General features: G+C 37.2%; 1 protein-coding gene across 5 annotated transcripts in view; it reads right to left on the reverse strand.

Moving 5' to 3' along the window:
• The window catches only part of LRP6 (LDL receptor related protein 6), a 178,427-nt gene that overhangs the window by 76,255 nt on the left and 89,002 nt on the right, over positions 1-13,170 (reverse strand). For all 5 annotated transcript variants that reach the window (XM_069541179.1, XM_069541178.1, XM_060024306.2 and 2 more), the window contains one exon: positions 121-317. In XM_069541179.1, the coding sequence (XP_069397280.1) occupies positions 121-317 (197 nt within the window). The remainder of the gene's footprint in view (positions 1-120; positions 318-13,170) is intronic.

Below are 13,170 nucleotides of genomic sequence, written 5' to 3' on the forward strand. Positions count from 1 at the left end.
TTTTTATTTCTTCCCACTACCTTTGGATATATCCTCCCTCCACTTGCCCCTCACTAAAGCCAGGCATCAGAGTGCTACAAAGCTATTCCAACCTGCAATTTAAAAATCAAGATCACTTACCATTTGGCTGCCTCTGCTGGCTGAAGGCATGTATATCCATGGGAGAAAAGATGTTAGAATGGATTTCACGCAGACCCTCGCCAGTGTACTTGTTGCAAGCCAAAATGGAGTGTGTATTCCAGTCAGTCCAGTACAATGTGTCCTCAAATAACGTCAAGGCAAAAGGATGTGGAAGGGAACCTTTAACCACCGCCTGCCTATTAAACACAAAGAGAAAAACTCAAACGTTTCTAAATTTTCTTCTTTAATCAAAACGTCACCTCTCCCATTAAAATGGTCTTGCCGTCCACACTAACACATACAAATTCTGGATAACACATATGTTAAGGTCAAATACACCTATGAAAAATAAGACAAGGAGTAAATTCAAACGTATTTGAAATCATGGTGCCCGAAATCCTCAACCAAGCACGTCAGAATGGTTCCTAACTTGGCGGCAGGCTCCGGGTGCACTACAAGCTAGCAGACAAAGTGAAGGCCCAAGTATCAGCACTGCTGTCAGCTCCCATCTCCGCACTCACACCTTCCATCCTTCCACATAATTCATGCCATTGGAAAGAGAAAGGCTGGCAAAAAGAAAAATCCCAGGGTTTAGAGTTGGCCGTGGGAAGTAGTTTTAAATCAGCAATAGGTTTTTCCCTTCTTGATGTGGAAGAACAAAGAATCTGAGCCTATTTCTTCCATCACTTCTTATGGCTTTGGTAACTGAAAAGTAAAAACATACACATGAGGCTAAAAAGTCATTCTGGTAGAGCTCTCTCTCTGCAGACTCCAGTCTCGCTCCAGCAAATGATCACCTCAGTTGGCTTTCTGCTATATGGTTACTTAATCTCCACAAGCCAGGTAGCAAAAAGGAAGCCCAACCACCGCAGAATGTGTTCAAGAGACAAAGCAGATCCCCAAATTTCACAAGCAATCCTAACTATATGGAAGGAGAGGTAGAGAGCCTGATTAGTACTGAAGGCACAGAACTTTGCAGAATGTCATGGAGAGTTACGTAATTAGTAAATAATATAATTCTTGAATAATGAACAAACTGTGTTTGAGCCACAATAGCAGTCAAGAAAATAAATGCTTTGATATTTTCATAATATCAAATCTAATATTTTCATAAATCGCTCAGCTAGGAGAGAAAGAGGAAAATGTAAGCAACTAAAAAGAAATAAAGGATAACACATCGACAGAAAATCCAATTTTTAGGTCCCTGAGGTTATCTGATATCTAACACCTAACAGATCACAGGTATACTAAATTAAATTTAAGAGCAGTAAGATAATTTTCATCTAAGCAGAATTAGCATCTGTTATTGTACATGGAATGGTCTTAGCCTAAGATGTTTTAAATCTGAGCCAGATTTTTAAATAACTGTATACAAGATGAGCAGGACTAGTTTATCAAACTTTCTATTTTAAAACCTCACGCCTAGGCCAGCCTACATCACCACAACTTTCTCCTCTCTTTTTTAATTCTCGCTTCCCTAGCAGATTACTTTCCCTCTCATTTCCCAATTAGAACGGTCACGATGACTACTTCTGAAGTGGTTTCTTCCACTTTTTGAATGAACAGCTTTATTAAGTTTACTAAAATGACTATGCTATTACAGGAGTGATACCATAGTTTAAGTTCAAATTTAAATAGGCCTGCATATTTCACACTGACGTTTTCCAAAATTCATTATAGTAAGACATAGAGTTCTGAGAAGCTACCAAGAAAGTCAAGTAACATGACTGAGAAATAATAGTAAAGATGAAATTACTTAGGTTTTCATTAATCATCTTAAAGAATCACAAATTATATTACCAGATCTTTGAAAAACTCTAGGGAGAAAAAAGTCTTCTAAGTCCTTTGTATATTATTAAATAAAAAGTTAAAATTCACTCTAATGAATTTAACACAGCAGAATAAACAGATAGGAAAAACAGAACCCCTCCCTAAAAGATTTACTCATTTTACATATTGACTGAAAGCATTTATATACTGAAAAGAAATGAGACAGAGGCGAGTTCAAATGTCCCCCTGTACTTACACTACTTATTTCCACAAGCTTTGTTTTCCTCATCTGTTATTGGAAGATAATAACCTAACCACACTGAGTTACTGTGAAGACTAAATGATAACATATGCAAAAGCATTTAAGCGTTATGATTGGTACTTAATAAACATTTCATAAATGACTCCTCAATTTTAGGATGTATGTTTTCAATATTTTAATATTTCTGACATAGGGATAATATTTTACAGCTGAAGTGAACATTTCATGTGCTGGTTTGTAAGTCAAAATAAAAAGCTCTTAAAATCAATAGCTTATCAGAATCAAGTAAATACTAGACTCTGGCTTATTTATATTAACAGGATCTCACACAACACAATATGACAATATGTACAAAATTAGGTGGACTTATTAGACACTCAGTGAACGCCTGATAAAATTAAATATCTTAAATGAAATATGTAATTAACAGAACTGTACAAAAAGCAGAGCTAAGAAGGCTATCACCCATTCTTGTCATATTCTTTGGTGACTTACCGATTTGTCCAGCCAATGGTGACTTGCTCTGAAACTGCAGACAAGTGAACACAGTCTTCACCTTTCTTCCCTCTGGTTGGGATTACCCCCCCGGAAACTCGAGTTACTTCAAGGAGGAGTTGATCACGGATACTGAGAACAAATGTGGCTGGCAAGGTCAAAGCCCAGTCCTTCAGTAGTATGCCACAACCAAAACAGGACTTGAAAAATTGATCTCTTCTACAGAGACCAAAGGAGAGAAACCGAGACCCCTACTGATGCTTTGCTTTAGTGCTGGCAACCTCTGAGCATCATCTCCTCCCTCTGTCTGTCATTTCCTGAGGGCTCACTCTCACCAGTACCACCAAGTACAGGAGTGCACTCACCACCTCTCTCAGATTCCACGCCTGGCAGGTGCCTCTTTCAAATTCTGCACCAACCAGACTTATCCTTTATAAAACACCTGTACACTTGTATTCACTTTCTGTTTCTGAACCTCTTCCCAGAAAGTCGTCCTCTGCCCCCAACTGAGAACTCCCCACCTGTGTGGGTAATAAATCTACTTAGTCACACCAAAGCACTACTGTCATGAATTCTGACATCTGAACCTAACCTTGGAAGAGAGCTTCTCCACATCACAGTGAGGTTTTAATAACACCTAAAAAGATGACAACAGTGGTAGTGGTACAGTGTTTGAAAAATCTCTACAAGTCTTCCACATGAAAACAGAACTAGGTAGCAAAACCAAAAAACCCTTGGACAACATTTACAACAAATCTAGATGAAACAAAGCTAGATGAGAAGGTACTACCACAAAACCCAAGACACAAAAAGGAAAACTACCAACAGCCATGAGATCTCATTGGCATCAGCACTTCTGCAGGAGGAATAGGAAGGAAAAAATAGGGCATTCAGCAGATCCAGGAACAGGAGAACACACAAAATAGACAGCAATGGAAAGACAGGGAAACCAAACTGCCGAGGACTGGTTCTGTCCACTCAGAGAATGCAAAGAGTGGATGGTTGGTACTGAAGGGACTGGTGCACTTTAACCTCCAGTGAACTCTCCAACTGACCCAACAGAGCTCCCTTACAGACAAAGGCCCATACTGACCATACATTACTGGGAGCACAATGAAAGTGAGGATTATAGTACAAGAGAGGTAATGGAAAACTAAGGTACAGAAAAAAGTGGAAGAAGGAAACAGAGCCAGGAAATCTCAGAAAGCAAGCTGCCAATTTTTTAAACACACACATGCTCGAGTAACTTCTGTGAAGTTACAAAAGTTATGATAAAAAACTCTGCCTTCTTCAACAAGTTCCAGAAAAACAATTTCAGGTGAAAATTTAAAAGTAAATTAAGATCAAGTCCATTAAAAAAGTTAATATTAAAAACAAAAAAAAAGAATAAAGAAAATAACATCCCTAAAGATAATAAAATATGCGAGAAAAGTATGGCCCTAAAACAAATAGTTTACAGCCTATTGCAAAATAACCTGAAATGCTTTAAAATCATATATTAGCTGTAAAAGAATAACACAAATTACAATTTAAAACCTCAAAACTGAGGCGACAGAACTAACGAAAGAATTAGAAGTGTAAGAATAAGTCACTTAAGAAATGAATTATCAACTAGAAATAATACAAACACAGGAGTGAATAAACATAACAGATAAGGAAACAGAAACAGCCAGTGAAAAGAAGGAATTTTTTTTCTTTTTTCATGATTTTTTCCCGTTTTATTAAGAAATAATTGACATATATCACAGTACAATGTACAGAATGATGGTGTGAGTTAGACATATTGTGAAAAGATTACCACATAAATTCAGCTAACATCCATCATCTCATACAGATATAACAGAAAGAAAAGAAAAGACAATTTCTCCATGGGATGAGAACTCTTAGGATTAACTCTCCTATAACTTTTCTATGTATCATCCAGCAGCGTTAACTACAGTCATCATGTTGTACATTACATCCCTAAGGAGGAATTTCTGAAGATCAAAAAGAAACAGAAAAATAGATTTTTTAAAAATAAAGATTTGAAGCAGGAAGGACAGGGAAGAGAACAGAACTAATCTGGAGCAAAGAAATGACATCAAATAGTAACTCAAACCCTCAGGAAGAATTACAGGGTACCTGAAATGGCATATATGTAGGTTAATACAAAAGACCCTATGAATAATGTTTTCTCTTTTTCTCCTTTAACCTTTTAAAAACACCTAAGATTGTATAACGTGATAATTATAACATTCCATTGGTTATAATAGAAATGTAATATAAATGACACTAATAGTACAAAGGAGCGGAGAGGGAATGGAGATACACTAGACTAAGATTTCTATAATTTACAGGAATTAACTTAGTATTTTACCATAATACAGATTTTGACAAAAGGAATATTGCAATCCCTAGAATAATCACTAAGAATATTTTATTCTCCAAAACACTGTTTAAAAACATAAAAGGAATTAAAACGATACACTAAAAAATATCTACTTAATACAAAAGAAGGCAGAAGAACCAAAGGAACAAAAAAAGACAGACATGAAAAATAAAATAAAAATGTCAGATGTAAACTCAACCATATTATTAACAACATTAAATGTAAATAGATTAAGCACCCCAATTAAAAGACAAAAGGTTGAACACCTTAAATATATAGTTTTTCTTTGTAAAAAGAAACCATATATATATGGCAAAGGTTGTTAGACCGGGTAAAACAAAACAAGACTCAACTGTAGGCTGTCTACAAGAGACACCTTTTATATCCAAAGATCCAAATTCGTTGAAACTGAAAGGTTACAGCCAACAGTAACCATAAGAGAGATGCAGTGGTTCTATCAGACAAAATATATTTTAACACAAAAAAGTATTACTAAAGATAAAGCAGCACATTTTATAACGACAAAAAGTCAAATCATGAGGAAGATGTAACAGTTATAAACATACACAAATAAAAACAGAGCCCCAAACAAATGAAGCAAAACCTGACAGAACTGAAGGAAGAAACAGACAATTCAACAATAACAGTCTGAGATCTCAAAATCCTATTCTCATTAAAAGGTAGGACAACTAAACAGGAAATCATAAAGGATATGGAAATTTGAACATTAGGACAAGTATCAATTAATTTTAAAGACTGAAGTCATACAAGGTGTATTCTCTGAGCACACTGAATATCAAGAACAGAAAAATTCGGGAAATCCACAGTGAGAATTTTCTCATAGTTAAATTTTTCTAAATCCTCCCTCAATGTCTTCTAAGTAAGCAATGGGTCAAAGAAGAAATCCCACTAAATTAAAAAAATATATTTTGAGCTAAAAGAAAATGAAAATACAACATATAAAAATGTGTGAGATGTCACCAGCCAGAGCAGTGCTTAGGGTAAATTCTATAAATTTATCCCTAAATGCCTGCATTAGAAAAGAAGATAGGGACTTCCCTGGTGGTCCAGTGGTTAAGAATCTGTCTTGCAATGCAGGGACGCCGGTTCTATCCCTGGTCAGGGAACTAAGATCCCACATGCAGCGGGGAAACTAAGCCCGTGTACCACAACTAGAGTGAAGCCCACCGCAACGAAGTGAAGAGTCCACACACCACAATGAAAGACCTGCGTGCCGCAACTAAGACCTGACACAGCAAATAAATAAATAAATATTAAAGAAAAACAGAAGAAAAAGACAGACTTCAAATCTATAATCTAAGCTTCAACCTTAAGAAACGGGGGTGGGGGGGGTGCAAACTAAATCCAAAGCAAGAAAATTTTAAAATATTAGGGTGGAAATCAAATGAAATATAAAACAGAAAAAAACAATACAGAAAAAAATAAATAAAACCAAATGTGGGTTCTATTAAAAGATCGACAAAGTTGACAAGCCTTGCACTAGACTGAAAAAAAAAAGAAATTGGGAAATTTGTGAATAAAATTATGAATAAAAGAGGGACATCAATACTGACCTTAGAAATTAAAAGGATTATAAAGATACCATGATTATGCCAACAAAATGGAAAACTTAGATGAAATGGAAACATTCCTAGAAACAAATTACCAAAACTCACTCAAGGAGAAATTAAATGTAAAGACCTAGAACAATTAAAGAAATTGACTTAGGGCTTCCCTGGTGGCGCAGTGGTTGGGGGTCCACCTGCCGATGCAGGGGACACGGGTTCCTGCCCCGGTCCGGGAAGATCCCACATGCCGCGGAGCGGCTGGGCCCGTGAGCCATGGCCACTGAGCCTGTGCATCCAGAGCCTGTGCTCCGCAACGGGAGAGGCCGCAACAGTGAGAGGCCCGCGTACCACAAAAAAAAAAAAAAAAAAAAAAATTTGCAGAAGAAATAATATCAATCCATCACATACTCTTCCAGAAAACAGAGGAAGAGGGAACACTTCCCAACTCATTCTATGAGGCTCGTATTACACTGATACGAACCAGCCAGACAACACAAGGAAAATAAACTACAGACCAATTTCTCATGAATAAACACATAAAAATCCTCAACAGAATATTAGCAAACTGAATCTAGAGACATCTAAAAAGGATTCTACGGCTTCCCTGGTGGCACAGTGGTTAAGAATCCACCTGCCAATGCAGGGGACACAGGTTCAAGCCCCAGTCCAGGAAGATCCCACATGCTGTGGAGCAACTAAGCCTGTGAGCCACAACTACTGAGCCTGCGCTCTAGAGCCCGCAAGCCACAACTACTGAGCCCACATGCCACAACTACTGAAGCCCGCAGGCCTAGAGCCCATGCTCCGCAACAAGAGAAGCCACCGCAATGAGAAGCCTGCGCACGGCAGTGAAGAGCAGCCTCCGCTCGCCACAACTGGAGAAAGCCCACGTGCAGCAACAAAGACCCAATGCAGCCAAAAATAAATTTTTTAAATATTATTTTTAAAAAAAGAAATAAATAAAAAGGATTCTAAAACATGACCAAGTGAGATTTATTCCAAGAATGCAAGATTGGTTAAACAACTGAAAACCAATTAATGAAGTTCACCATGTGTATAAAAAACAAAACCCCATGATCATCTCAACAGATGCAGAAAAAGTACTGGACAAAATCCAATACGCAATCATGGTAAAAACTGAAGATACTAGGAATAGATGAGAACTTCCTAAACCTGATTAAAAGGTCTCTACAGAAAACCTATAGCTAAGATCCTGCTCAATGGCAAAAAAAGAAAAAAAAAATTTTAATGATTTCCCCCCACAGATCACAAACAAGGCAAGGATGTCTTCTATTCAGCCTAAGACCTAGTGAGTACTACCAAGTAAGAATAAAAGGCATCCAGATGGGAAAGGAAGAAGTAAAACTGTCATTATTCACAGATGACACAATTCTGTATGCAGAGAATACAAAAGAATTTAAAAGAAAAAAGCCTCACAGATGTAATTAATTCAACAAGGTTGCAGGATACAAGATCAATATACAGAAATAAATTGATTTCTATAGACTACCAATGAAAAATACAAAAAGTGATACAGTTAACTAATATTTAACAAGGGAACCAAGAATATCCAATGGATAAAAGACAATTTCTTTAATAAATGGTGCTGAGAAAACAGAAAAATTGAAATTAAATAATTCATTCACAACACCATAAAAAACCCCAAATACTTGGAAATAAATTAATAAAAAAGTGTAAGACATCATACACAAAATGGATCATAGATCTCAATCTTAGGAATTAAAACAATAAAACTCTTAGAAGAAAACACAAGTGTCAATCTTTGTGACTTTGGGTTAGGCAAAGATTTCTTACTACATCAAAAACACCTTTAACAAAAGAAAAAACTAATAGTTTGAACTTTATTTCTAAATAATATATCCAATGAAGAACTTGTATCTAGAATACATAAAATTCTTACAGTTCAATAATAAAATAACCCAATTTAAAAATGGGCAATTAACTTGAATAGTGCCTTAAACATCTGAGCCTCATGTGAAGGAAGACTGAGCTACACTGTATTCAAGAGGATTACAGGCAGGACAGACTGAAGTAAAGTTAATAATGTATCTGGAGTAGAGGCAAAGGAGAAGCATGAAGGGACCTAAACCATGTCGGCAAAATCTGGTATTTACTTTTTCCAAAGTAATTATTTTCTCCTGATAGTATAAAGAATACACATATGTTGACTATAAAAAATGTGGAAATAGAAAGTATATCTTTCTAGTCCTTTATTATGTGCATATGTACAATATGTACATGTATATACACAAATACAAGCAATTTCCAATGATCAAGGAATGGAAAACCTGGTTTCTTTTATAAATAGTTAAGGTACAGCATGAAACCAACTAAGACATAACAGGAAACCAACTAACCAATGGAATTTAGAATTAAGAATTTGGTAAAAATTCATTAGTTCTAAATAGTAGCCCCCAACAGGACGAAGGAAAACAGCTGAGCCAAACCAAGAAACAATTGAGGCGCCTGCACCAAACCAGGAATAAAGAGCATTTACCACCAATAATTACTGAGCTTCTTCACTGGGTATATATGCAGCAGGTCCCAAGGTCCTTGTTGCATCTTAATAACTGTTAATAGGCCCTGAGAAAAAATGGTTAATTTATGTATTTTGAAAGACTCCAACTCATCCTCTCATCTTGTTTAAACAATATCTGACTGTTTTTTTTTTTTTTTTTTTTGCGGTACGTGGGCCTCTCACTGTTGTGGCCTCTCCCGTTGCGCAGCACAGGCTCCGGGCGTGCAGGCTCAGCGGCCATGGCTCACGGGCCCAGCCGCTCCACTGCATGTGGGATCTTCCCGGACCGGGGCAGGAACCCGTGTCCCCTGCATCGGCAGGCGGACTCTCAACCACTGCACCACCAGGGAAGCCCCTGATTCTATTTTTTTTACAAAAGTGGATTTTTGTAAATGCACAGCATTTACTGCATCATAATGACCCATCTTCATTTCACAATGTAAAGATTTTCAACATATTATTAAATATTGCTTTCACGTTAATTTTAAAGGCTATATAACATTGCACTGAATGGCTGTGCTATAATTTAAAAACCCATATTGCCAACATTCAACATTATATATTAAATAAGGTGTCTTTAAACATAAACATATATTTTAGAAATTATGTAATGATCAGTTGACGAAAATTTTTTGACAACAGTCTAGCAGGAAACTAATTCTGTATTTCTCCTTAGAGCAACGGTTCAGGGCTCACTGTATTTCCATGTTCACAACAACTTTATAAAATTAACTACCATGAATCATGAGAATCCACTATAATTAATACTATGGAAAATATTCACTCTCACTAGTAAAGAAAAAACGCAAATACAAATAAAATATATTTTTAAATTTCAAAAAGGATGAAATTATCTTTTCTTAGCTAAACTTAACGTAAAAAAAAATGGTAGATTAGATATGCAGAAATATACTCTGTGTGACAGTGGAAATTAGTAAAATCATTCCATTATAAAAAAAAAAAAAAGACGGCCTTAAAACTCTGCACCTTGACATACAAATCCTACTTCTTGTAATGAATTCTAAAGATGTAATAAAAGATGCAGATTCATTTAGGTTCCTCTTTATTCCATCAGTATTTATACAAGTAAAAAAATTACAACTTAAATATTTCACAATAAGGAAGTGTATAAAAAATATTGTTTAACATTCAGATTATTTCTTCCATTTATATTTAATAGCATAACTGTTTGACCTTACTCTTTTCTTATAACTTCCATTTTTTACTTTTCCTTATACTCCACCTCTCCATTTTTTCATGGACTTTTCCTACTACACTGGATTTATATGCTTTTTAAAATGCCTCTAGGGATCTGGAGGCTATACAAACTGTTTTATTCAATTTTATTATCTTTATGTTTTAAAATCATATGTGATCCTACTTTAGACAATAAACTTCAAGAGTAAGACAGTATTTACTGACACTCCCATGTGTAAGGTAAGAAGTTAACATGCTCTTCTTCCTCATCAAACCATCCCACTACCATCTCTCTCTCTTTTTTTTAATACATTTATTTACTTATTTTTGGCGCATTCGGTCTTCGTTGCTGCGCGCAGGCTTTCTCTAGTTGCAGCGAGCAGGGCTACTCTTCATTGCAGTGCGCGGGCTTCTCACTGCAGTGGCTCCCCTTGTTGCAGAGCATGGGCTCTAGGCACACGGGCTTCAGTAGTTGTGGCTCTTGGGCTCTAGAGCGCAGGCTCAGTAGTTGTGGCACACAGGCTTAGTGGCTCCGTGGCATGTGTGATCTTCCCAGATCAGGGTTTGAACCCATGCCCCCTGCATTGGCAGGCGGATTCTTAACCACTGCGCCACCAGGGAAGTCCCTACCATGTCTCATTTTTTAATTGATGAAACCTGGAATTTTAGATCTCTATTACATGCTTTCATTTTATCATTTTTATTTGAGAGAACAAAATATCTCACGGTTACATTAAGTTTTAAAAGTACATTAACAGTAATTACTAGATTTAACTCCATGTTTAACTGGTTTCATTCTTCACAAATATTTAATTATCCGATATCCTCACTCTTGAGCTCTACATTGTACTTCATCTCTATCAGTCTTTTGAGTGTAGCAAGTAACTTTTTCAGAAAGAGTGATATAAATGGCATATTTTGACTCCTTGCATATCTAATAATAATGTCTTCCTGTTGCAGTAACAGAACTCCTAGATCAACCTCCATGTCTCAGATCTTTTTATTCCATTGTTTTCATCCCTGCTTCTACAATTTGTGGGAGAATGTCTCAAGGTTACCTTCCATTTCACTTATTTTTTTTTCAGTCATTTATTTGGTTGATGCTGCTCAAACTTTTTTTTTTTTTGCTTAAACTTTTAAATTGAACAATCATGCTCTTTATTATCATTCTGTCTTCACCAGTCTTGAATGCATTCTTTCATACTATTTACTCTGTTTTCATACACGCTGTGTCTTCTTGAACTTCTATAATTTTTTCTCCTACATTTTACAGGAAATTACAGGAAGACATTGTTCTGATTCTTTAACATGGATCGTTCATTTGAACTGTAGTATCTTCTCATGTGCCCTGTTGTTTTTTTCTAACAGGGAGGGAGGGCTTTCAGAGGGAAGACTGTACATTACTGGAAGTTGATATTAATTCTGTTGCAGCCTGAAAATTCTTGGTCCAAGCTTTCAGATCAAGAAGGGAGAAGGCAAATAAATTTCTGATTTATCACAACTTCATTTTAATTTGGAAATCTGTGCAGAGGACAGGGCGGTGGGATCTGAAGCTAGCAATAACAGCAGCATATTCCTGTTTCTTTTGCATGTTTCTGGTAGCACCAAGAAGTCTGCTGATACCATGACCCTGCTTATTCTCTGGCACCACTGTATTCATTCAGAGCCAGCTTTAACGACACCTCTGATGTCTGCGTAAGACGCTCAATCATGTCAAGTATGGTTGTCATAAGGTACGTGTCCTTTAGTGCCTGGTATATTTCCCAGAGGTGCTAACAGAATCCAGATGAGGCCTACCTTCCACCTTACCCTACCTCCCTCTCATCACCCTCACCTTCAGCCCTCCTTCTCTAGAGTTGTGGTTATTATTGTTTATGTGGGTAAATCTCTTCAATTTGCTTCTTTGGGAAGCAGATTCTTCACAAACTCTGTAGGTGGCCAACCATGCTGATTTGCCTGGGTCTGAGGGGGTTCCTGGAACCAGGCAAACAAGGATGGCTAATCATGCAACAGCTCAGTCAGACTGGGACATCCTTCAGTCTTGAAGAAATTCTTCAAGGTTTCTGGTATGTGGTTATCATCTTTGCCTAAGTCTCTAGCACGATGTAAAATTCCCCTATGTTTATAGCCCATGGCTTTAATAACCATTAACTTGATAATGGCTATAAATCTAAATCCCCCTCTGAGACCGCTCTGCTGAGCTGCGGGCTCATGTATCCAAAGCTCCCCGGACTTTATCACCATAGTTTTCCGTAAGCAACTCAAATGCAAACGCAAACATGTCCAAAGCTGAATTCAATCTCATTCTCTTTCTACATCAAAAAAAGAAAGAAAGGGCTTCCCTGGTGGCGCAGTGGTTGAGAGTCCGCCTGCCGATGCAGGGGACATGGGTTCGTGCCCCGGTCCGGGAAGATCCCACAGGCCGCGGAGCGGCTGGGCCCGTGAGCCATGGCCGCTGAGCCTGCGCGTCCGGAGCCTGTGCTCCGCAACGGGAGAGGCCACAACAGTGAGAGGCCCGCGTACCGCAAAAAAAAAAAAAAAAAAAGAAGAAGAAAGAAAGAAGTAAAGAAAGGAAAAAGAATATATCCTCCTTTCCTGAATTTTCTATCTCACCATCAAACCAGCCATTAAAAGCAGAAACCTAGGAGTCATCATAGACACCATCAGGGAGTCGCAAGTGGTTTGTTAGGATTGGGGCATAGTAGGCAAGGGAGAAAGCGGTGAGAATACTTGTCTAAAACAAGGTAAATGAATTAGATCATGTAAGTTATAGTGAAGAGTCTGTACGTTACTGGAGAACAATGACGATTAATTGGAAGACTTATGGGCGAAATAATTAGTCTTCAAACCA

The sequence above is a fragment of the Delphinus delphis genome, chromosome 11, assembly GCF_949987515.2.
Source record: "Delphinus delphis chromosome 11, mDelDel1.2, whole genome shotgun sequence".
Taxonomy (NCBI): Eukaryota; Metazoa; Chordata; class Mammalia; order Artiodactyla; family Delphinidae; genus Delphinus; species Delphinus delphis.